Source organism: Thalassophryne amazonica, chromosome 12 (genome assembly GCF_902500255.1).
Source record: "Thalassophryne amazonica chromosome 12, fThaAma1.1, whole genome shotgun sequence".
Lineage (NCBI taxonomy): Eukaryota > Metazoa > Chordata > Actinopteri > Batrachoidiformes > Batrachoididae > Thalassophryne > Thalassophryne amazonica.
The window spans coordinates 104,463,188-104,489,075 of NC_047114.1; the positions used below are offsets into that span (position 1 = coordinate 104,463,188).

Genomic DNA, 25,888 nt, shown 5'->3' on the forward strand with positions numbered 1-25,888 from the left:
AAGAGGATTTGAAAATCACTGTATTCTGTTTTTATTTCCATTTTACACAATGTCCCAACTTTATCGGAACTGGGGTTGTACATTGTATCAGAAGTTTATAATTACAAAAAAGTATTAAAATATTATATGTGGGAACTATAGTGGGAGTGAGATCTTTTGGCACACAAAATATTTCCTTCATTTAGAGGAGGTTGTTATGGTGTTGTACAACTTGCACCCATTCAGACTTTACAAAAAGAGTATTAAAATAATATATGTGGCAGTTATAGTGGGAGTGAGATCTAATGAAGACTTGTGTCGCCTTTCTCATTCTCATTTTTGTCATCACTTCCTCCAGGTTCTTGCTTGGGGACCTCTGAAACTTGATTCAGCACAGAATCATCCAACTAGTCCTTGTTCTGAATTTCTTCCTTTATTACTGGTTGTGGTGGAGTACTGGACACCTTGGCAATGATTTCTTTTTGTGGAGGGCTAAATGCTATTCGTTTGGTGGTGGAAGATGGGGCAGCAGGTTCTCTCTTGTTCACTGCCTTGAACTCCTCCATCAGCTGGACTCTTAGTACACCAGAATTATTGATAATTCTGTTAAAGGATGTATTGACAGCAACCCCTAATGAATGGAAATCAAGTTTGCTGTGATCCCCTTCCAGGCCCTTACTTGCAGCTGTGTTATTCCATTATTGAAACCCGTTGACAATGGCCTTGGCATGCAGTGGGGTGGCATCTTAGGTTCTGTCATCTTGGTGTCGGTCATCTGGAACAGGAATGAGGAAAAATTGTAAAAAGAGTTTCATCAGAAAAAGAACCAAAACAGTTTGCTTTTGACCCCTTTAGGGCCCTTTCACACATAGTACAAATGTAGCCGAACTGCGCATAAGGCAGGAATCTTATGCAATACGTGTAAAATCGGAGCTGCCTCCAACGCCCTGTGCACCTGTTGCTACAACTATTTGCACACAACAGTGGCAGAAAGACAGAGTGTCCCCTGTGAGAGCCCATTCGAACCCTCTCGCGGCAGGTGTTGGCCAAATTCCAGCTGACACACACAAACATCTAACACTGCTCACTTGGCAGTTAGAAAATGTTTGGTCATTCACACTGTCAGCATGAAAACAGTCAGCAGAGGATCACTTTTGAGCTGGTTGTCCAATTTATCTAAGTGCCCCCATGACTATGAAGTTGCCAAGTGCACATGTGGCGTGCCCGACACGCATCCTGTGAGCGGTGCGCCGCAGGACTATATGTTAAGGCAACAGTGCAACAAATACGCCACTTTCAGTCATGTATCAGCAGAAGTACGCCGTAACAAACATCGTTTGTTCAGTTATCACGGCGCTTTTTTCTCTTTTTAAAAAAAAAAAATGTTTACGTCTTTGTTGATTTTAGTCATTTCGCGCTCCTGTTATACATCAGTGATTGTAACGCAGTGATACAATTTCCGTCTGGCAGTCAGAGCTTTTGTAAATTGCAGGTCCAAATCCCGTGAGTGGCATTTACGAGGTCTATTAGAAAAGTAGCCAACCTTATTATTTTTTTCAAAAACCATATGGATTTGAATCACGTGTGATTGCGTCAGCCAAGCTTGAACCTTCGTGCGCATGCATGAGTTTTTTCACGCCTGTCGGTTGCGTCATTCGCCTGTGAGCAGGCTTTGAGTGAGGAGTGGTCCACTCCTCTCGTCATTTTTTTCATTGTTTAGGAATGGCTCAGAGACTGCCGCTTTGCTTGATCAAAATTTTTTCAGAAACTGTGAGGGACATCAAAGTGGACACCATTCGAGAAATTCAGATGGTTTTTGGTGAAAATTTTATGGGCTTCAAAGAGATTACGGAGTGTTACTGTCGCTTTAAGGACGACCCAGAGCAACTGGTGGTGCGCCGCGCTCTGAAGCCGCCATCGACAGGCTGAGCGACCATTTCATTTCTAAATGGATGGCTATGTGGAGCCGGGACCATCGTGTGCCATTTCTCTGGTTATTACAAGAGCTGGACATCAACCATTTTCCGGCAGATTTCACTTTTAACAAGAGATTTTGTCATGGAAAGCCGAGCGGACGCTTCGTGCATCACGATGGATTCGCTACTGGAGCGAGACAAAACCACCTCAGTTTTGGTCTCACAGGACAGCTTTGAGATGGTGTTCAGACAGCTTTCGGTGTTTTTTCCATCGAGTGATTATCCGAGAAATTGTGGATGTGCCTGGACATGCCAGAACATGTCCTGTGAGGCTTCATCACGGCGTTGCTTTGCGCCATGCGGCACCGCCGCGACGCGCGGAATTCCTCCGCACGTCTGTCTCAATGTGCCGAAAAAGTGCTGATGTCCACGTCTTTTCACAGTTCCTGTGCTAGTAAAGTAGAAGTAGTAGAGGAGCGGAGGCTTCGCGCATCGCGGCGGTGCCGCATGGCGCAAAGCAACGCCGTGATGCAGCCTCACAGGACATGTTCTGGCATGTCCAGGCACATCCACAATTTCTCGGATAATCACTCGATGGAAAAACCACCGACAGCTGTCTGAACGCCATCTCAAAGCCGTCCTGTGAGACCAAAACGGAGGTGTTCCTTTGTCTCGCTCCAGTAGCGAATCCATCGTGACACGCGAAGCCTCCGCTCGGCTTTCCATGACAAAATCTCCTGTAACGGTGGAATGTGCCATTCATTTCCAAACTGGACGCTGTGTTTTATCCGTGATGTCGTCTGACTAGCACAGGAATTGTGAAAAGACGTGGACATCAGCACTTTTTCGGCACATTGAGACAGACGTGCGGAGGAATTTCGCGCGTCGCGGCGGTGCCGCATGGCGCAAAGCAACGCCGTGATGAAGCCTCACAGGACATGTTCTGGCATGTCCAGGCACATCCACAATTTCTCGGATAATCACTCGGAAAAACCACAGACAACTGTCTGAACGCCATCTCAAAGCCGTCCTGTGAGACCAAAACGGAGGTGGTTTTGTCTCGCTCCAGTAGCGAATCCATCGTGACACGCGAAGCCTCCGCTTGGCTTTCCATGACAAAATCTCTTGTTAAAAGTGAAATCTGCCGGAAAATGGTTGATGTCCAGCTCTTGTGATAACCAGAGAAATTTCACACGATGGTCACGGATCCATACAGCCATCTGTTTAGAAATGAAATGGTCGCTCAGCCTGTCGATGGCGGCTTCGGAGTGCGGCGCACCACCAGTCGCTCTGGGCCGTCCTTAAAGCGACAGTAACACTCCGTAATCTCTTTGAAGCCCATAAAATTTTCACCAAAAACCATCTGACTTTCTTGAATGGTGTCCACTTTGATGTCCCTCACAGTTTCTGAAAAAATTTTGATCAAGCAAAGCGGCAGTCTCTGAGCCATTCCTAAACAATGAAAAAAACGACGAGACAGGTGGACCACTCCTCACTCAAAGCCTGCTCACAGGTGAATGACGCAACCAACAGGCGTGAAAAAACTCATGCATGCGCACGAAGGTTCAAGCTTGGCTGACGCAATCACACGTGATTCAAATCCATATGGTTTTTGAAAAAATAATAAGGTCGGATACTTTTCTAATAGACCTCGTATATTTTTTTTTAACCAGTGTTATTTAACTGTGGGGTTCTGTATTACGTCCCCTTTTATTTATGATTTATATCAACCCAGTGATATTCACTAATTATACAGCTGGTTTTTATTTTATTTTTCTCCACATCAGCAGCACAATGTGGTGCAACACGTCCCAGCTGCTCGCACTATGTTCCCACTGCAGTGGTTTCTTGCACGCTTGTGCACGACACCGTCGCAGCGGGATCGTTCATGTCTGCCTGTTGGCTTGATGTTTTTGTGGTTCGCTCATACAAGCTGTTCCGCTGTGATTCACCCTGATTTGTACTTATTTGTACTACAGTGGGGTAAAAAGTATTTAGTCAGTCCCTGATTATGCAAGTTCTCCTACTTGGAAAGATGAGAGAGGTCTTTAATTTTCAATATAGGTACACTTCGACTGTGAGAGACAAAATGAGAAAAAAAATCCAGGAAATCACATTGGAGGATTTTTAAAGAATTTATTTGTAAATTATGGTGGAAAATAAGTATTTGGTCAATAACAAAAGTTCAACTCAGTACTTTGTAACATAATCTGTGTTGGCAATGACAGAGGTCATACGTCATCACTAGGTTTGCACACACTGTAGCTGGTATTTTGTTCCATTCCTCCATGCAGATCTCCTCTAGAGCAGTGGTGTTTTGGGGCTCTCGCTGGGCAACATGGACTTTCAACTCCCTCCACAAATTTTCTATGGGGTTGAGGTCTGGAGACTGGCTTGGCCACTCCAGGACCTTGAAATGCTTTTTACAGAGCACACTGTCGTTGCCCAAGCGGTGTGTTTGGGATCATTGTCATGCTGTAAGACCCAGCCACGTTGCATCTTCAGTGCTCTCACTGATGGAGGGAGGTTTTGGCTTAAAATGCAGTGCAATGCAGTGCAGCGCTCTTCCGGGGCGCTGCACCGTGGCGACTCGGGCTCCCGTGTTTGTGTCTTTTAACTCTTAAATACTTTGTACTGCTCTGTGTGGATGTGGCGAAAGATGATACGGACAACGGTCAGTATATTCTGCACAACCAACTTTCAATGGATCGGTGAAGATCACAGATTGGTGAAGATCCAGGAACTCTTCCACAGCCTGGAATTGAATGAAGCCACAGAGACTATTACGGATTATATACATTTTTGCGTGGATATTGTGGTGCCAAAAAAAGACATTGTGGTTTTCCCAAACAATAAGAGTCATATAACCAAGGAGGTGAAAGCCAGTATCAACAAAAAGCGAATGGCTTTTAGAGACAATGACAGAGCTGCAGCAGCCCAGGCCCAGAAGGAACTTAATGTTGTGCTGGCCAATGCACGGAAAAGGGAACGGGACCGCTTAGAACATGGGCTTAAGTCCTTGGACAACAAAAAACTCTGGGACTCTATGAAAAGGATGACGGGCATGAACATAAACAAACAGCAATTAATTACAAGGAATGATGAAGATTTTGCCAACAACTTAAATTATTTTTTCTTGAGATTTAACAGGGAGAATGATGTTGAGTGTGAACCAGTAGCTGACTTGGGGCATGCATCCGAAATGAGTAGCTCTGATATTGATCAGCAATGTATCCAAGCCATTTTTAGTAAAGTGTCTTCTACCAAAGCTGCAGGACCGGATGGCCTGTCAGCTTTTTTACTGAAAAACTGTGCACAGGAACTTTCAGAGGCATACTGCCCTATTTTCCAAATGTCAGCTTTGAGTTGTTCTGTTCCTCTATGCTGGAAGCGGTCGACCATTATACCCATACCAAAAATTTCAGCCCCGGCTACTAATAAAGATTACAGGCCCGTGGCTTTAACCAGCATTGTTAGGAAATGCTTTGAGAAGGTAATGGTCAATAGACTCAAGTTGGAAGTGTCCAAGTCTCTTGACCCGATGCAATTTGCATATAAGCAGGGACTTGGCACTACAGATGCCACTGTGTGTATGTCACACATGATTTATAAGCACTTAGAGAATGCTGATTGTTACGCACGTGTGTTATTTGCTTATTTCTCGTCGGCCTTTGACACAGTTCGCCCTCATCTTTTAGTCCAAAAACTGAGAGACCTTAATGTTAGCTCCTTCCTTGTTAGGTGGTTTTACTCTTTTTTAACTAATAGGTCACAGCAAGTTAGAGTAAACAACTCCTTGTCTAAAGCACAATCCTGCAGTACAGGAGTGCCTCAAGGGGCTGTAAGCTCTCCTATTCTTTTCACCCTATACACCAATGGCTGTAGGAGCATAAATCCAAGTAATAAAATCATGAAATTCTCAGACGACACAATTATTGTGAGCTTACTTTCAGTTCGTGAAAGTCCGTCAGTTTATTTTACTGAAATCGACTCCTTTCAGTCTTGGTGTGAGGAGCACCACTTGACTCTAAATGGGGTTAAAACCAAATAAATGGTCTTTGATCCAAAAAGACTCCTGCCCCATGACCCAGTAATCATTGGAGGCAGGGAGATAGAACAGGTGGAGTCAGTGAAATATCTGGGCGTCTATGTGGATAATCTTCTGAGGTGGAATGTGCATGTGGATTTCTTATGTAAGAAATTTTCCCAAAGACTCCACTTCCTCAGAAGACTGAGATTGTTTGGTGTGAGCACCCGAATCATGGTTTGTTTTTATAATGCGGTGCTGGAGAGCCTCATTAGATATGGAATAGTGGCCTGGTTTGGCTCACTCACAGTGCAGGGTAAAACCAAAATAGGACAGCTTGTAAAAAATGCAATGAAAATCATAGGACAGAAGGAGTTTCCTTCTCTCCAGACAATTTTTGAAACCTCTGTCCTGGCACAAGCCAAAGCCATAACCAGAGAACCCTATTTTAACTCACTTTATCAGTGCTGTGAAAACTCTGCAGATCCGTGAAATTCTGCGGATTTCATCATGGGGGGGTATTAGTGTTTTACTCTGTAATCATGATCGTCACTGATTTTTAAAATGTCTATCACAAAGTGTTCTTTTTTACGACATCGTGCAAGTTTTATAAGTCTGCGGCAGTCCGCAGACACTGATCTGTGTGTTACAAATACAAATCAGTGTCCTCGGATCCGCGGAGTTTCGAGGAGAAAAAAGCCTGGCTGTTGCGATAGTTGTCGTAAAGCAGGACTGGTTGGTTGCTGCGGCGATGCTGTGTGTCTCTTGCACGATGCTTAAGCTGAACGTAGCATGTGGACATCGCAAACCTTTAGAGCTCTAAAGTTTTTAAAAGAAGAATTGTGCAGCATGTCTGTGTCACGGGCCGATGTCGGACAGAGAGACGATGGCATGAAAGACTGGTTGAAAAAGTCTGATAAGGACAAGATTCCGTGGAATTGTTGCTTGCTTCATCAACACACCTGAAAGATAAAAGAAATGAGATCAGGAAACACGGTAAGAATTTTTTCTCTCTCTGGAAAATAAACATTGTGCTGCATTTCTGTGTAGGCTCTCAGTTGTCCAGGTGGTTTCCATAGTAGAGAAGCTTGAATCTTCAACTGGACTGGGTTGCTTGATGCAAGGACGTTTCGCTTCAAATCGCAGAAGCTTCCTTAGCTGACTTCTGTCTGACCCTTGTAGAGAAGAACAAACAGAAGCCACACAAGCTGGAGTTTTAAACCTAACCAGAACCTAACCCTAACCCTTTCAAAAAAGCTGGGACAGTGGTATGTTTACCACTGTGTTACATCACCTTTCCTTCTAACAACACTCAAGAAGCGTTTGGTAACTGAGGACACTAATTGTTGAAGCTTTGTAGGTGGAATTCTTTCCCATTCTTTCTTGAAGTATGACTTCAGTTGTTCAACAGTCCGGGGTCTCCGTTGTCGTATTTTGCGCTTCATAATGTGCCACACATTTTCAATGGGCGACAGGTCTGGACTGCAGGCAGGCCATTCTAGTACTCGCACTCTTTTACTACGAAGCCACACTGTTGTAACATGTGCAGAATGTGGCTTGGCATTGTCTTGCTGAAATAAGCAGGGACGTCCCTGAAAAAGACGTTGCTTGGATGGCAGCATGTGTTGCTCCAAAACCTGGATGGACCTTTCAGCATTGATGGTGCCATCACAGATGTGTTAGTGTCCATGCCATGGGCACTAACACACCCCATACCATCACAGATGCTGGCTTTAGAACTTTGCGTTGGTAACAATCTGGATGGTCTTTTTCCTCTTTTGTCCAGAGGACACGATGTCCATGATTTCCAAAAACAATTTGAAATGTGGACTCATCAGACCACAGCACTCTTTTCTACTTTGTGTCTGTCCGTTTCAAATGAACTCGGGCCCAGAGAAGGTGGAGGCGTCTCTGGATGTTGTTGATGTATGGCTTGAAACATCTTCATTCAAAGGGTTCTAAGTGACACATATTCCTGATGCACAGACCTCTGGCATTTTCATGTGCATCCTTTGGTTTAATAAAAACCTTGCAGTTTGTGACCCAAACTGAATTAATTTTACCCTGTTTTCTAAGCAGCCTTGCTTTGCTGGTAATGTCCGCATTACTCTTAGTAAGTTGCTCATTTATATAAACGTTTGTGCCTTTCAGCTTCCTTCTCTGTTTGAGTAGTTCAACTTTGTGCCTTCTGTTTGCAAAATGGATGATAACTGGAATGGATGTCTTATCGTGAGTCCCCTCTTGCTTGCCTCTACTGGTGGTTGGCTCTCACTGCGGTATTGTATCACTTCCTGTTCCGGAGCACAGCGGTGTTTTTCTGTATCTGTTAGCTGTTTAATCTGCGCAGTTAGATTGATCTAGTTATCTAGATTACGATTTGTTTCCCAGTGTAATCTTTACGTGCCTTAACTAAAGCACTCCTTCTGCTGAATCACCTCTAAATTATTTACACATTATTCACTTTGCGTGTTTTTAGGAATCCGCTAGCTTAGCGTAGCTACTAGCTCTTAGCCGATTTAGCATGGCGGCTTCTCCTGTCTCTCCCGCACTTTTCTGCTCTGGGTGTGAAATGTTTAGTTATTCCTCGGCCTCCTTTAGCAGTAACGGTACTTGTAATAAGTGTAGCTTATTCGTAGCTTTGGAGGCCAGGCTGGGCGAATTGGAGACTCGGCTCCACACCGTGGAAAATTCTACAGCTAGCCAGGCCCCTGTAGTCAGTGCGGACCAAGGTAGCTTAGCCGCCGTTAGTTACCCCCTGGCAGATCCCGAGCAGCCGGGAAAGCAGGCTGACTGGGTGACTGTGAGGAGGAAGCGTAGCCCTAAACAGAAGCCCTGTGTACACCGCCAACCCGTTCACATCTCTAACCGTTTTTCCCCACTCGACGACACACCCACCGAGGATCAAACTCTGGTTATTGGCGACTCTGTTTTGCGAAATGTGAAGTTAGCGACACCAGCAACCATAGTCAATTGTCTTCCGGGGGCCAGAGCAGGCGACATTGAAGGAAATTTGAAACTGCTGGCTAAGGCTAAGTGTAAATTTGGTAAGATTGTAATTCACGTCGGCAGTAATGACACCCGGTTACGCCAATCGGAGGTCACTAAAATTAACATTAAATCGGTGTGTAACTTTGCAAAAACAATGTCGGACTCTGTAGTTTTCTCTGGGCCCCTCCCCAATCAGACCGGGAGTGACATGTTTAGCCGCATGTTCTCCTTGAATTGCTGGCTGTCTGAGTGGTGTCCAAAAAATGAGGTGGGCTTCATAGATAATTGGCAAAGCTTCTGGGGAAAACCTGGTCTTGTTAGGAGAGACGGCATCCATCCCACTTTGGATGGAGCAGCTCTCATTTCTAGAAATCTGGCCAATTTTCTTAAATCCTCCAAACCGTGACTATCCAGGGTTGGGACCAGGAAGCAGAGTTGTAGTCTTACACACCTCTCTGCAGCTTCTCTCCCCCTGCCATCCCCTCATTACCCCATCCCCGTAGAGACGGTGCCTGCTCCCAGACTACCAATAACCAGCAAAAATCTATTTAAGCATAAAAATTCAAAAAGAAAAAATAATATAGCACCTTCAACTGCACCACAGACTAAAACAGTTAAATGTGGTCTATTAAACATTAGGTCTCTCTCTTCTAAGTCCCTGTTGGTAAATGATATAATAATTGATCAACATATTGATTTATTCTGCCTTACAGAAACCTGGTTACAGCAGGATGAATATGTTAGTTTAAATGAGTCAACACCCCCGAGTCACACTAACTGTCAGAATGCTCGTAGCACGGGCCGGGGCGGAGGATTAGCAGCAATCTTCCATTCCAGCTTATTAATTAATCAAAAACCCAGACAGGGCTTTAATTCATTTGAAAGCTTGACTCTTAGTCTTGTCCATCCAAATTGGAAGTCCCAAAAACCAGTTTTATTTGTTATTATCTATCGTCCACCTGGTCGTTACTGTGAGTTTCTCTGTGAATTTTCAGACCTTTTGTCTGACTTAGTGCTTAGCTCAGATAAGATAATTATAGTGGGCGATTTTAACATCCACACAGATGCTGAGAATGACAGCCTCAACACTGCATTTAATCTATTATTAGACTCTATTGGCTTTGCTCAAAAGTAAATGAGTCCACCCACCACTTTAATCATATCTTAGATCTTGTTCTGACTTATGGTATGGAAATTGAAGACTTAACAGTATTCCCTGAAAACTCCCTTCTGTCTGATCATTTCTTAATAACATTTACATTTACTCTGATGGACTACCCAGCAGTGGGGAATAAGTTTCATTACACTAGAAGTCTTTCAGAAAGCGCTGTAACTAGGTTTAAGGATATGATTCCTTCTTTATGTTCTCTAATGCCATATACCAACACAGTGCAGAGTAGCTACCTAAACTCTGTAAGGGAGTTAGAGTATCTCGTCAATAGTTTTACATCCTCATTGAAGACAACTTTGGATGCTGTAGCTCCTCTAAAAAAGAGAGCTTTAAATCAGAAGTGCCTGACTCCGTGGTATAACTCACAAACTCGTAGCTTAAAGCAGATAACCCGTAAGTTGGAGAGGAAATGGCGTCTCACTAATTTAGAAGATCTTCACTTTGCCTGGAAAAAGAGTCTGTTGCTCTATAAAAAAGCCCTCCGTAAAGCTAGGACATCTTTCTACTCATCACTAATTGAAGAAAATAAGAACAACCCCAGGTTTCTTTTCAGCACTGTAGCCAGGCTGACAAAGAGTCAGAGCTCTATTGAGCTGAGTATTCCATTAACTTTAACTAGTAATGACTTCATGACTTTCTTTGCTAACAAAATTTTAACTATTAGAGAAAAAATTACTCATAACCATCCCAAAGACGTATCGTTATCTTTGGCTGCTTTCAGTGATGCCGGTATTTGGTTAGACTCTTTCTCTCCGATTGTTCTGTCTGAGTTATTTTCATTAGTTACTTCATCCAAACCATCAACATGTCTATTAGACCCCATTCCTACCAGGCTGCTCAAGGAAGCCCTACCATTATTTAATGCTTCGATCTTAAATATGATCAATCTATCTTTGTTAGTTGGCTATGTACCACAGGCTTTTAAGATGGCAGTAATTAACCATTACTTAAAAAGCCATCACTTGACCCAGCTATCTTAGCTAATTATAGGCCAATCTCCAACCTTCCTTTTCTCTCAAAAATTCTTGAAAGGGTAGTTGTAAAACAGCTAACTGATCATCTGCAGAGGAATGGTCTATTTGAAGAGTTTCAGTCAGGTTTTAGAATTCATCATAGTACAGAAACAGCATTAGTGAAGGTTACAAATGATCTTCTTATGGCCTCGGACAGTGGACTCATCTCTGTGCTTGTTCTGTTAGACCTCAGTGCTGCTTTTGATACTGTTGACCATAAAATTTTATTACAGAGATTAGAGCATGCCATAGGTATTAAAGGCACTGTGCTGCGGTGGTTTGAATCATATTTGTCTAATAGATTACAATTTGTTCATGTAAATGGGGAATCTTCTTCACAGACTAAAGTTAATTATGGAGTTCCACAAGGTTCTGTGCTAGGACCAATTTTATTCACTTTATACATGCTTCCCTTAGGCAGTATTATTAGACGGCATTGCTTAAATTTTCATTGTTACGCAGATGATACCCAGCTTTATCTATCCATGAAGCCAGAGGACACACACCAATTAGCTAAACTGCAGGATTGTCTTACAGACATAAAGACATGGATGACCTCTAATTTCCTGCTTTTAAACTCAGATAAAACTGAAGTTATTGTATTTGGCCCCACAAATCTTAGAAACATGGTGTCTAACCAGATCCTTACTCTGGATGGCATTACCCTGACCTCTAGTAATACTGTGAGAAATCTTGGAGTCATTTTTGATCAGGATATGTCATTCAAAGCGCATATTAAACAAATATGTAGGACTGCTTTTTTGCATTTACGCAATATCTCTAAAATCAGAAAGGTTTTGTCTCAGAGTGATGCTGAAAAACTAATTCATGCATTTATTTCCTCTAGGCTGGACTATTGTAATTCATTATTATCAGGTTGTCCTAAAAGTTCCCTAAAAAGCCTTCAGTTAATTCAAAATGCTGCAGCTAGAGTACTGACGGGGACTAGAAGGAGAGAGCATATCTCACCCATATTGGCCTCTCTTCATTGGCTTCCTGTTAATTCTAGAATAGAATTTAAAATTCTTCTTCTTACTTATAAGGTTTTGAATAATCAGGTCCCATCTTATCTTAGGGACCTCTTAGTACCATATCACCCCAATAGAGCGCTTCGCTCTCAGACTGCAGGCTTACTTGTAGTTCCTAGGGTTTGTAAGAGTAGAATGGGAGGCAGAGCCTTCAGCTTTCAGGCTCCTCTCCTGTGGAACCAGCTCCCAATTCAGATCAGGGAGACAGACACCCTCTCTACTTTTAAGATTAGGCTTAAAACTTTCCTTTTTGCTAAAGCTTATAGTTAGGGCTGGATCAGGTGACCCTGAACCATCCCTTAGTTATGCTGCTATAGACGTAGACTGCTGGGGGGTTCCCATGATGCACTGTTTCTTTCTCTTTTTGCTCTGTATGCACCACTCTGCATTTAATCATTAGTGATCGATCTCTGCTCCCCTCCACAGTATGTCTTTTTCCTGGTTCTCTCCCTCAGCCCCAACCAGTCCCAGCAGAAGACTGCCCCTCCCTGAGCCTGGTTCTGCTGGAGGTTTCTTCCTGTTAAAAGGGAGTTTTTCCTTCCCACTGTAGCCAAGTGCTTGCTCACAGGGGGTCGTTTTGACCGTTGGGGTTTTACATAATTATTGTATGGCCTTGCCTTACAATATAAAGCGCCTTGGGGCAACTGTTTGTTGTGATTTGGCGCTATATAAAAAAATTGATTGATTGATTGATTGATTGATTGAGTCGGCAGAGTGTGACGTGTTTTGATATTTTCTTTATTAATGACAATATGCTGACCATGAAGGAATGCATCCTTCATGGTCAGCACTAACTCCCTTTACAGTCTGTGAAACGTTCCTTGGTTTGATTTTATTCCAGAGATGATGACATTGATCATACGTGAATACTGCTCCAAGTCAGACATCTGATTTTCCAGTTATACAATTTTCTGTTTTTGTTCAGAATTCTGTAATTTTAACTGTTTGATTTCTCCCAGCAGTTCTGTGATGATGTGGTTTTGCTTTGTCAAAGAAGTCAATTTCCATAGACATGATGTCTACGGAAATGACTGCTTTGACTCCTTTAATTCCTCCATGTCTTTTTGAAGGATTTTTAAGGCCATGTTGCTTTCAGGACACAGTAGATCTTGAATAAAAATGAATCACACTACTGCAGTCCCAAACGCCGAAAGCTAGCTTACTGGATGCTTGCTATTAGCTTAGCGTGTGACATCCCAGCTTCTCCACAGGGATGACAAACTGGCAGCTGATGCTGTAGCCCAGGCCCGGTGGTAGCCGATGCAGGGGCCCTGGTCCTGGATGTTGCTGCTGCTGAAACCGCGGGCCTGTTTGGCGAACTCTGACGTAACCGAGGGCCTGGTTGGCGGACTCCGACGTAGCTGCGGGCATTAACCAACTGTTTCCGCTCTGAATATGGCGGAACTACTGTCAACTACTACTGCGAACGTCTGCACGAACGCTGACATCTGCCCTGCTGCTTTCTCATTCGCTCTCTGCTGCTCGCTCACCTAGACATTTTAGACATTGAGAATATACAGGAGATACTGGTGCTTCAAATGTACCTGTTTTTCTGATTGTGCAGCCGAATTGACTTCTACATCACTGTCTTCAAGAGTGTGACAAGCCTAGAGGCCAGGTTTCACCGTGAGATATCTTTGGTAAGTGGGCGACTTTCATTCCAAAGTCTTTGATTCAAATGCAAAATCTTTTTTATTCTGTCTTTTTGTGAAATGCAGGAATTAATGGAATTGGGGAATAGGTACCAGTGGGTCTCAGGGCCTATATAGATTGACTTTCCTGACCTAAGCCTGTTGCATACTACTGGACTTATTTAAAAATGTGCATGGATTTGATTTCTAGATGTAGCACAGTGTAAGCAAATGTAAATGTTCCAATCAGAAACATTGTGGAAACAGGGTGTCTGCTGTATCACGGTGAATTTGTTTTTATTGCCCCACCAGATATGTAAACAACTTTACGAAGTGATGACCAAACTTGGTGAACAGCACTCAGACAAAATGTTCACCATTCAAGGTGCTCCCAGGTTAGTTCAAGTCTCTAATCACAAAACCTGTGGCTTATTTGCATCACCATGTTCATTTGAATAGCATGAATGAGTGTCCATACACATGACATCGTACTGTAGACCAGGGGTACTCAACTCATCCACCAATCAGTCCATCCAGCCAGGACTGGCTGGATTGATGGTCATGTCACATCTCTCTTATATTGAGCTGGCACAAGGGCAGCACAACTTGGTGAGAGAGTCATTTTGCAATTATTGTGGGAAATATTGAGAAATGGTAAATGTGTCTTCTTGTGAAGTTAGACTGGCCCATAAACATTTAGACATTGACCATTTCTTTAAATATTGTCTGTTCATCAGCACAGTGGAGCTGAAGCAAAACAATTGAATTTATTTAATTTACAATTGTGCTCAAACGTTTACATACCCTGGCAGAATTTTTGGGTTTTTGGCCATTTTTAAGAGAATATGAATGACAACACAAAAACTTTTTGTCACTCATGGTTAGTGGTTGGGTGAAGCCATTTTTTGTCAAACAACTGTGTTTCCTCCTTTTAAATCAGAATGACGAGAGAACTACCCAAATGAACCTGATCAAAAGTTTACATCCCCCTGTTCTTGATACCGTGTGTTGTCCCCTTTAACATCACTGACAGCTTGGAGTCTTTTGTGGTGGTTGTGGACGAGACTTTCTGATGGTGAAGCTGCCACTGAATATGTCTTGGACTTTATTTACATTAATTACGAAGAAATACAAACAGTATGAGACTCTATGGTAAATCTGCATGGAGTAGACAGTTCTCAAAAACTGAGTGACTATGCAAGAAGTAGAAGAGTGAGGAAAGCCACCAAGACACCCGGACAACCCAGGAGAAGTTATGGGCTTATGTGACTGTGATTGGAGAAATTGTGCACAGTGCAAGCTTTGTATTTTGTATCACTACTCTTAGCTTCACTAAAAGACCAGGAATTTAGATAAAGTTAAGGCCGCGGCCTGCTCCGTTTACTAATAAAATTAATTTAAAAGAGTAGAAAGCATAGTAACATAGTATGCCAGTATGCTAGCTATACGAAAGGGAAAATGTATCTTAAGTCTGGACTTGAAAGTCTCTACAGAATCTGACTGTTTTATTGATGCAGGGAGATCATTCCACAGAACAGGGGCACGATAAGAGAAAGCTCTGTGACCTGCAGACTTTTTATTCACCCTAGAGACACAAAGTAGTCCTGCACCCTGAGAACACAGAGCCCAGGCCGGCACGTAGGGTTTAATTAGGTCAGCTAAGTAGGGGTTGCCAGTCTGTGAACAGTTTTATAGGCTAGTAGCAGAACCTTAAAATCTGATCTCACTGGGACAGGAAGCCAATGAAGAGATGCCAAAATGGGTGTAATTTGTTCAAAGTTTTTGCTGTGTCAAAAGTCTGGCTGCAGCATTTTGAACCAGTTGGAGAGCACTAATGCTGGACTGCAGTAAACCAGAAAATAGAAATGGACTACATTTATATAGCACTTTTTCCATCTGCATCAGATGCTCAAAGTGGTTTACAATAATGCCTCACATTCACCCCGATGTCAGGGTGCTGCCATACAAGGTGCTCACTACACACCTGGAGCAACTAGGGGGATTAAGAACCTTAAATAAATTAATAGAACATTGCAGTAGCCCAATCTAAAAGAAAAAAAATGCATGAATCAGGGTCTCGGCATCAGCCACAGACAGGATGGGATGAATCTTTGCTATATTTTGCAGGTTATCAGGCTCGATAGGCTGGACAGGCTGGACGCAAGTGCAAAATGCAGGAACACAGCTCAGTGGAGAGAAAACGTTCACTGGGTAAACAGGCTGGAGTCGGTACACAGAAAGGCAGTCCAAACAGAGCAACAGGATCAAAAATATCAGGCAAAAAGCCATGGTTGGAGTATACGGGCAGGTAGTCAAAAACCAGTGAGGCAAACAAAGCAAGGTAAGATTACAAGAACTGAGCTGGAAGGAAGGCAAAAGGCACATTGATCTGGCGAAGAACAGAGGCAAACTGTGAGGTTTATAAAGCACCCAGGTGAGTAACGGCAAACTCAGAACAGGTTTATGGAGAAACTCCCAGAACCGGGGTGTGGCCAGACAGAGGGAGACACCCACCACCAAGAGCCAAGAGAGGAAGGCAAGAAACAACAGGACAGAGAAAACCCAAGCAGAAAGATAGAACAAGAGACAGAGCAAGGGACAGACAGAACACAAAAACAACCCATCAAACCAGGAACCTGACAGTACCCCCCCTCAAGGGCCGACCCCGACGGCCCAGGAGCAGAGGGGTGAGAAGCATGGAAATCACGCACAAAACCAGGGTCCAAAATAATCCGGGAGGGAACCCAAGACCGCTCCTCGTGGCCATAACCCTTCCACTCCACCAAATACTGAAGGCTGCGGCCCCGCCTCCGGCAACCGAGAAGGCGCCACACAGTGAAGACGGGCCCCCCACCTACAAACTGGGTGGACAGCGGGGGATCGGCAGGCTGGCATAAAGGGCTGGAACGGAACGGTTTAAGATGGCTAACATGAAAAGTGGGGTGGACTTTCATAGATCTAGGAAGACGAACAGAGACTGGATTAACGATCTTAGTTACTGGGAATGGGCCAACGAACCTGGGAGCCATCTTTCCAGGAACACCACGAAGCATCAGGTGCCGTGTGGACACCCAGACCCGTTGTCTTGGAATGTAAGATGGTGCTGCAGAGTGTCTGCGATCTGCTGTTCCAGTTAGTCCAGAACGCTGCAGCGCGACTTTTAACAGGAGCCTGGAAGCGTGATCACATAACCCCAATTCTTGCATCTTTGCACTGGCTTCCTATTAATTTTAGAATTGATTTTAAGATTTTATTGTTTGTTTTAAAGCTTTGAATGGAATGGCCCCTTAATACATCACTGACCTCCTACAAATTTACTCTCCGGCGCATGCTCTGAGGGCCATTTCCAGCTCGTGGTACCCAAGACGAGACTTAAAACCAGGGGGGACAGGGCTTTCTCTGTGGCTGGCCCCAGACTTTGGAACGCTCTGCCCCTCCATGTCTGAACAGCCCCCACAGTGGAGTGTTTTAAGTCTCATCTGAAGACCCACTTTTATTCTCTGGTTTTTAACACTGAGTGAGTTGTGTGGTCCTCTGTTTTATTGGTTTTGTTTTTATTTTGGTAGATTTTATTGGTTTTATCTTTTGTATGCTGTATGTATTTATTTAGTTATCTTGCACATTTTAGTTAATTTTATTGTTAATTTTCTTATTTTTAATTTTTGACTACTGGGGTTTTATCTATCGTGATTCTATTGTATGTGCAGCACTTTGGAACATTTTTGTTGTTAAACGTGCTATATAAATAAAGTGGATTGGATTGGATTGGATTGGATTTCTGCCACCCAGAGCAGAAGGTACTGGTCTGTGGAGGTGAACAAAGAAGGTTGATGACCAAAAACAACATGGAACGGAGAAAAACCAGAGGCAGCAGTAGGCAAGCAATTATGAGCTAGTTCAATCCAGGGTAATTGAGTGGACCAGGAGGCGTGGAACTGGGAGGACAGAATATGCAGGCCTTTCTCCAACTCCTGATTAAGGTGTTCAGTTTGACCATTAGCTTGAGGGTGGTACCCTGAGGTAAGACTAGACGTGACCCGGAGAAGCCGGCAGAACTCCCTCCAGAAATTAGAAACGAACTGGGGACCCTGATCTGAGGCAAACCATGTAGCTTAAAAACATGTACCAACAACGCTTCAGCAGTTTCTTTAGCGGACGGGAGTTTTGGTAGCGGCACAAAATGGACCATTTTGGACAATCGATCTACCACAGTCATGATTACAGAGTTGCCCCTAGAGGGCGGTAAACCAGTCACAAAGTCCACTGAGATATGAGTCCACAGTTAAACAGGAATGGGTAGAGGCAAAAGAGCACCTGTGGGTGGACACATAGAAGTTTTATGCATTGCACAGACAGAACAAGCATTCACATATTCCTTGACATCTGACAACATTTTTGGCCACCAAAACCTTCGGAAGAGAATATACATTGTTCTACGGGTGCTCAGGTGTCATGAAAAGCGACTATCATGTCCTCATTGAATGACCTCCCCCTGAGAGACGTTGGTACAAGCAACTTGCCGTTCGGGCAATTGGGGGGGATGGGAGTATTCCCCAATACCGACCTAATCTTAGATTTGATACCCCAGGTTAGAGCAGACACGAAACACTTGTCGGGCAGAATCAGCTCAGGAGTGGAAGCGGAGTCAGCGCAGTCATTTAAACGGGAGAGGGCATCAGGCTTGCCATTCTTAGACCCTGGACCATATGACAAAATGAAGTTAAAATGGCTGAAAAAGATGGCCCACTGAGCCTGACACGCGTTAAGATGCTTGACAGTGCGAAGATACGCCAGATTTTTATCGTCTGTCCAGACCAAAAAAGGCACCTGTGCCCCCGCCAACCAGTGACACCACTCCTCCAAGGCCACTTTGACCGCCAGCAGTTCTCGATCACCGATGCCATAGTTGCGTTCCGCGGCAGTGAGTTTCTTAGATAAAAAAGCACATTGGTGCAACTTGTTATCACTGGGCCCCATTTGGGAAAGCACTGCCCCAATGCCAATGTCGGATGCATCGATTTCAATCATGAACTGCCAGCAGGGTCGTGAAGAAGTAGCACGGGGGCCTTTGTGAAACGATTCTTTAGGTTCTGGAATGCTTCATCGCATTCAGGGGTCCACACAAACGAACGGAGTGAGGATGTGACATTATGTAGTGGAGCTGCAACCATACTGAAGTTGCAGATGAATTTGTGATAAAAGTTGGCGAAACCCAGGAACCGTTGAACGTCCTTGTGCCATTTAGGAACCGCCCACTTGCAGGCCGCGGCCACCTTAGCTGAATTTGTCCATCTGAATTTGTCCTTCAGAAATTACAAAACCTAAGAATGATACGGTGGAGCTGTGGAATTCACAATTTTCTGCTTTGACATAGAGATTATTGCGTAGCAGAGTCTGGAGAACGGAACGAACCTGTTGAATGTGAGTCTTTAGATCAGTGGAGTAAATCAGTATATCGTCAACGTAAACAAAAACACACTTGTTAAGGAATTTGTGCAGCACATCATTTACAAGATTCTGGAAGACAGCTGGAGCATTAGTGAGACCAGATGGCATTACCAGATATTCATAATGGCCGGTATTATTAAAAGCGGTTTTCCATTCATCACCAGCGCGAATGCGAACCAGATGATAAGCGTTCCGTGAATTCAATTTGGTAAAAATTTTCGCTCCCTCCAACAGTTCTAAAGCGGATGAAATAAGCGGCAAAGGGTACCGGTTGTTAGTCGTGACGTCGTTGAGGCCTCGGGAATCTATACAGGGGAGGAGTGACTTGTCTTTCTTCTCTACAACGAAGAACCCCGCCCTGGCGGGCGAGGATGAGGGGCGAATCAAGCCGGCCGCGAGTGATTCTTGTATATATGTGTTAATGGCCTCGCTTTCCGGCGCTGATAGAGAGAACAACTTTCCCAGGGAGGAGCGGCCCCTGGGAGTAGGTCAATGGCATACACATACTCGCGATGTGGTGGAAGTGATTTGGCTTAAACTTTACTAAACACGTCTGCGAGATCATGGTAACATGCAGGAACCCCCTCTAGATCGGACTTATTTACACCAGAGGTGCTGACAGGCCTAGTTAGACAGACATTATTGCAAGCTGGTCCCCAAGACTCTATCCTCCCATGAGACCAGTCTAAACGGGTTTGTGGCGTTGTAACCGGGGTGCCCCAAGATTACCGGGTGAGTCATCTTGTCAAAAATATGGAAACTGATGTTTTCAGAATGATTATCGGGAATGGTCTTACAAACGGATTGCGTTCTGAACACAATTTGGCCTAACGGGCAACCATCCACTGCATGCACCACCACAGGGCGTGACAGTTAATACAACTTAAGATGGAGGGACCTGGCAAGAGAGGATAATATGAAATTAGAATCGGCACCAGAATCAATAAACACTGGGCAGATCAGGGTGGACGAATCAGATCTTAGTTAAGCATGTAACACATTCTGAGAAGAGGGAATAATTGAGCTTTGACTCACCCGCACTACTGCTTTTGGCTGCACTGGGGCATCTCTGACTGGACAATGTAAAAGAACATGAACAGGTTGTCCACAGTAGAAATAGAGCCCCTACACACGGCACTCCTTCTCTTGGTTGGTGAGGCGGGCCCGCTCCACTTGCATGGGCTCCTCGGTGGAAGTGGAGGGGAGGGCGTCCGAATGACTGGAAGTAGGTGGCCGGTCAGTCGTAGAAACAAGATGATGGCGTTCACAATGAAGATGGTCAGACAGGAGATGGTCGGTGCAGATAGCCAGAGCTATGAGGTCGTCCAGGTCTTTGGGCAGGTCCACCACAATGAATTGATTCCGGATGCTGTCGTTCAATCCCTGGAAGAACACGTCCTGGAGTGCTGCGGGATTCCAATCGCTCTTCGCTGCCAGAATGCAGAAATCTATTGCATAGTCAGTGGCATGGCGATTACCAGTGGGCCACAGGTCCTGAAACAGTTTTGTTCATATAGGATCAAATAAGCAGGTTGTGCTTTTTGTAGACGTTATGAGTTTCGTCAGCACACCTTGTGAGATACTGTCAAATTCTGTAAATCAATCAATCAATCAACTTTTTTCTTATATAGCGCCAAATCACAACAAACAGTTGCCCCAAGGCGCTCCACATTGCAAGGCAAGGCCATACAATAATTATGAAAAACCCCAACGGTCAAAACGACCCCCTATGAGCAAGCACTTGGCCACGGTGGGAAGGAAAAACTCCCTTTTAACAGGAAGAAACCTCCAGCAGAACCAGGCTCAGGGAGGGGCAGTCTTCTGCTGAGACTGGTTGGGGCTGAGGGAAAGAACCAGGAAAAAGAGATCGATCACTAATGATTAAATGCAGAGTGATGCATACGGAGCAAAAAGAGAAAGAAACAGTGCATCATGGGAACCCCCCCACAGTCTACGTCTAAAGCAACATAGCCAAGGGATGGTCCAGGGTCACCCGATCCAGCCCTAACTATAAGCCTTAGCGAAAAGGAAAGTTTTAAGCCTAATCTTAAAAGTAGAGAGGGTATCTGTCTCCCTGATCTGAATTGGGAACTGGTTCCACAGGAGAGGAGCCTGAAAGCTGAAGGCTCTGCCTCCCATTCTACTCTTACAAACCCTAGGAACTACAAGTAAGCCCGCAGTCTGAGAGCGAAGCGCTCTAATGGGGTAATATGGTACTACGAGGTCCCTAAGATAAGATGGGACCTGATTATTCAAAACCTTATAAGTAAGAAGAAGAATTTTAAATTCTATTCTAGCATTAACAGGAAGCCAATGAAGGGAGGCCAACACGGGTGAGATATGCTCTCTCCTGCTAGTCCCCGTCAGTACTCTAGCTGCAGCATTCTGAACCAACTGAAGGCTTTTTAGGGAACTTTTAGGACAACCTGATAATAATGAATTACAATAGTCCAGCCTAGAGGAAATAAATGCATGAATTAGTTTTTCAGCATCACTCTGAGACAAGACCTTTCTGATTTTAGAGATATTGCGTAAATGCAAAAAGGCAGTCCTACATATTTGTTTAATATGCGCTTTGAATGACATATCCTGATCAAAAATAACTCCAGATTTCTCACAGTATTACTAGAGATCAGGGAAATGCCATCCAGAGTAACGATCTGGTTAGACACCATGCTTCTAAGATTTGTGGGGCCAAGTACAATAACTTCAGTTTTATCTGAGTTTAAAAGCAGGAAATTAGAGGTCATCCATGTCTTTATGTCTGTAAGACAATCCTGCAGTTTAGCTAATTGGTGTGTATCCTCTGGCTTCATGGATAGATAAAGCTGGGTATCATCTGCGTAACAATGAAAATTTAAGCAATACCGTCTAATAATACTGCCCAAGGGAAGCATGTATAAAGTGAATAAATTGGTCCTAGCACAGAACCCTGTGGAACTCCATAATTAACTTTAGTCTGTGAAGAAGATTCCCCATTTACATGAACAAACTGTAATCTATTAGACAAATATGATTCAAACCACCGCAGCGCAATGCCTTTAATACCTATGACATGCTCTAATCTCTGTAATAAAATTTTATGGTCAACAGTATCAAAAGCAGCACTGAGGTCTAACAGAACAAGCACAGAGATAAGTCCACTGTCCGAAGCCATAAGAAGATCATTTGTAACCTTCACTAATGCTGTTTCTGTACTATGATGAATTCTAAAACCTGACTGAAACTCTTCAAATAGACCATTCCTCTGCAGGTGATCAGTTAGCTGTTTTACAACTACCCTCTCAAGAATCTTTGAGAGAAAAGGAAGGTTGGAGATTGGCCTATAATTAGCTAAAATAGCTGGGTCAAGTGATGGCTTTTTAAGTAATGGTTTAATTACTGCCACCTTAAAGGCCTGTGGTACATAACCAACTAACAAAGATAGATTGATCATATTTAAGATCGAAGCATTAAATAATGGTAGGGCTTCCTTGAGCAGCCTGGCAGGAATGGGGTCTAATAAGCATGTTGATGGTTTGGATGAAGTAACTAATGAAAATAACTCAGACAGAACAATCGGAGAGAAAGAGTCTAACCAAATACCGGCATCACTGAAAGCAGCCAAAGATAACGATACATCTTTGGGATGGTTATGAGTAATTTTTTCTCTAATAGTCAAAATTTTGTTAGCAAAGAAAGTCATGAAGTCATTACTAGTTAAAGTTAATGGAATACTCAGCTCAATAGAGCTCTGACTCTTTGTCAGCCTGGCTACAGTGCTGAAAAGAAACCTGGGGTTGTTCTTATTTTCTTCAATTAGTGATGAGTAGAAAGATGTCCTAGCTTCACGAAGGGCTTTCTTATAGAGCAACAAACTCTTTTTCCAGGCTAAGTGAAGATCTTCTAAATTAGTGAGACGCCATTTCCTCTCCAACTTACGGGTTATCTGCTTTAAGCTACGAGTTTGTGAGTTATACCACGGAGTCAGACACTTCTGATTTAAAGCTCTCTTTTTCAGAGGAGCTACAGCAGCCAAAGTTGTCTTCAATGAGGATGTAAAACTATTGACAAGATACTCTAACTCCCTTACAGAGTTTAGGTAGCTACTCTGCTCTGTGTTGGTATATGACATTAAAGAACATAAAGAAGGAATCATATCCTTAAACCTAGTTACAGCGCTTTCTGAAAGACTTCTAGTGTAATGAAACTTATTCCCCACTGCTGGGTAGTCCATCAGGGTAAATGTAAATGTTATTTAAAAATGATCAGACAAAAGGGAGTTTTCAGGGAATACTGTTAAGTCTTCTATTTCCATACCATAAGTCAGAACAAGATCTAAAATATGATTAAAGTGGTGGGTGGACTCATTTACTTTTTGAGCAAAGCCGATAGAGTCTAATAATAGATTAAATGCAGTGTTGAGGCTGTCATTCTCAGCATCTGTGTGGATGTTAAAATCGCCCACTATAATTATCTTATCTGAGCTAAGCACTAAGTCAGACAAAAGGTCTGAAAATTCACAGAGAAACTCACAGTAACGACCAGGTGGACGATAGATAATAACAAATAAAACTGGTTTTTGGGACTTCCAGTTTGGATGGACAAGACTAAGAGACAAGCTTTCAAATGAATTAAAGCTCTGTCTAGGTTTTTGATTAATTAATAAGCTGGAATGGAAGATTGCTGCTAATCCTCCGCCCCGGCCCCGTGCTACGAGCATTCTGACAGTTAGTGTGACTCGGGGGTGTTGACTCATTTAAACTAACATATTCATCCTGCTGTAACCAAGTTTCTGTTAGGCAGAATAAATCAATACGTTGATCAATTATTATATCATTTACCAACAGGGACTTAGAAGAAAGAGACCTAATGTTTAATAGACCACATTTAACTGTTTTAGTCTGTGGTGCAATTGAAGGTGCTATATTATTTTTTCTTTTTGAATTTTTATGCTTAAATAGATTTTTGCTAGTTATTGGTGGTCTGGGAGCAGGCACCGTCTCTACGGGGATGGGGTAATGAGGGGATGGCAGGGGGAGAGAAGCTGCAGAGAGGTGTATAAGACCACAGCTCTGCCTCCTGGTCCCAACGCTAGACAGTCACAGTTTGGAGGATCCCAAAAAATTGGCCAGATTTCTAGAAATGAGAGCTGCTCCCTCTAAAGTGGGATGGATGCCGTCTCTCCTAACAAGACCAGGTTTTCCCCAGAAGCTTTGCCAATTATCAATGAAGCCCACCTCATTTTTTGGACACCACTCAGACAGCCAGCAATTCAAGGAGAACATGCGGCTAAACATGTCACTCCCGGTCTGATTGGGGAGGGGCCCAGAGAAAACTACAGAGTCCGACATTGTTTTTGCAAAGTTACACACCGATTCAATGTTAATTTTAGTGACCTCCGATTGGCGTAACCGAGTGTCATTACTGCCGACGTGAATTACAATCTTACCAAATTTACGCTTAGCCTTAGCCAGCAATTTCAAATGTCCTTCGATGTCGCCTGCTCTGGCCCCCGGAAGACAATTGACAATGGTTGCTGGTGTCGCTAACTTCACATTTCTCAAAACAGAGTCGCCAATAACCAGAGTTTGATCCTCGGCGAGTGTATCGTCGAGTGGGGAAAAACGGTTAGAGATGTGAACGGGTTGACGGTGTACACGGGGCTTCTGTTTAGGGCTACGCTTCCTCCTCACAGTCACCCAGTCGGCCTGCTTTCCCGACTGCACGGGATCTGCCAGGGGGGAACTAACGGCGGCTAAGCTACCTTGGTCCGCACCGACTACAGGGGCCTGGCTAGCTGTAGAATTTTCCACGGTGCGGAGCCGAGCCTCCAATTCGCCCAGCCTGGCCTCCAAAGCTACGAATAAGCTGCACTTATTACAAGTACCGTTACTGCTAAAAGAGGCCGAGGAATAACTAAACATTTCACACCCAGAGCAGAAAAGTACGGGAGAGACAGGAGAAGCCGCCATGCTAAAACGGCTAAGAGCTAGTAGCTACGCTAAGCTAGCGGATTCCCAAACAGGGAATCCGACACTAGACAGGCTGTGGAGCAGCACAGGTAACGCACGACAACAGTGCTAAAATAAAATAAAAATCCACTAGACAGGCTGTGGAGCAGCACAGGTAACGCACAACAACAGTGCTAAAAAATAAAATAAAATAAAAATAAAAATCCACTGGACAGGCTGTGGAGCAGCACAGGCAACGCACGACAACAGTGCTAAAACAAAATAAAAATCCACTGGACAGGCTGTGGAGCAGCACAGGTAACGCACGACAACAGTGCTAAAAAAAAAAAATAAAAATCCACTGGACAGGCTGTGGAGCAGCACAGGTAACACACAACAACAGTGGTAAAAAATAAAATAGAAATCCACTGGACAGGCTGTGGAGCAGCACAGATAACACACGACAACAGTGCTAAAAAATAAAATAAAAATCCACTGGACAGGCTGTGGAACAGCACAGGTAACACACGACAACAGTGGTAAAAAATAAAATAAAAATCCACTAGACAGGCTGTGGAGCAGCACAGATAACACACGACAACAGTGCTAAAAAATAAAATAAAAATCCACTGGACAGGCTGTGGAACAGCACAGGTAACACACGACAACAGTGGTAAAAAATAAAATAAAAATCCACTGGACAGGCTGTGGAGCAGCACAGGTAACACACGACAACAGCGCTAAAATAAAATAA

At 43.7% G+C, this 25,888-nt stretch overlaps 1 protein-coding gene across 1 annotated transcript in view; it reads left to right on the forward strand.

The window, feature by feature from the left end:
- amph (amphiphysin) overlaps positions 1 to 25,888 on the forward strand; it is a 424,563-nt gene that overhangs the window by 149,808 nt on the left and 248,867 nt on the right. The window contains exons 8-9 of the mRNA XM_034182651.1: positions 13,687 to 13,762; positions 14,066 to 14,148. Of these exons, the coding sequence (XP_034038542.1) occupies positions 13,687 to 13,762; positions 14,066 to 14,148 (159 nt within the window). The remainder of the gene's footprint in view (positions 1 to 13,686; positions 13,763 to 14,065; positions 14,149 to 25,888) is intronic.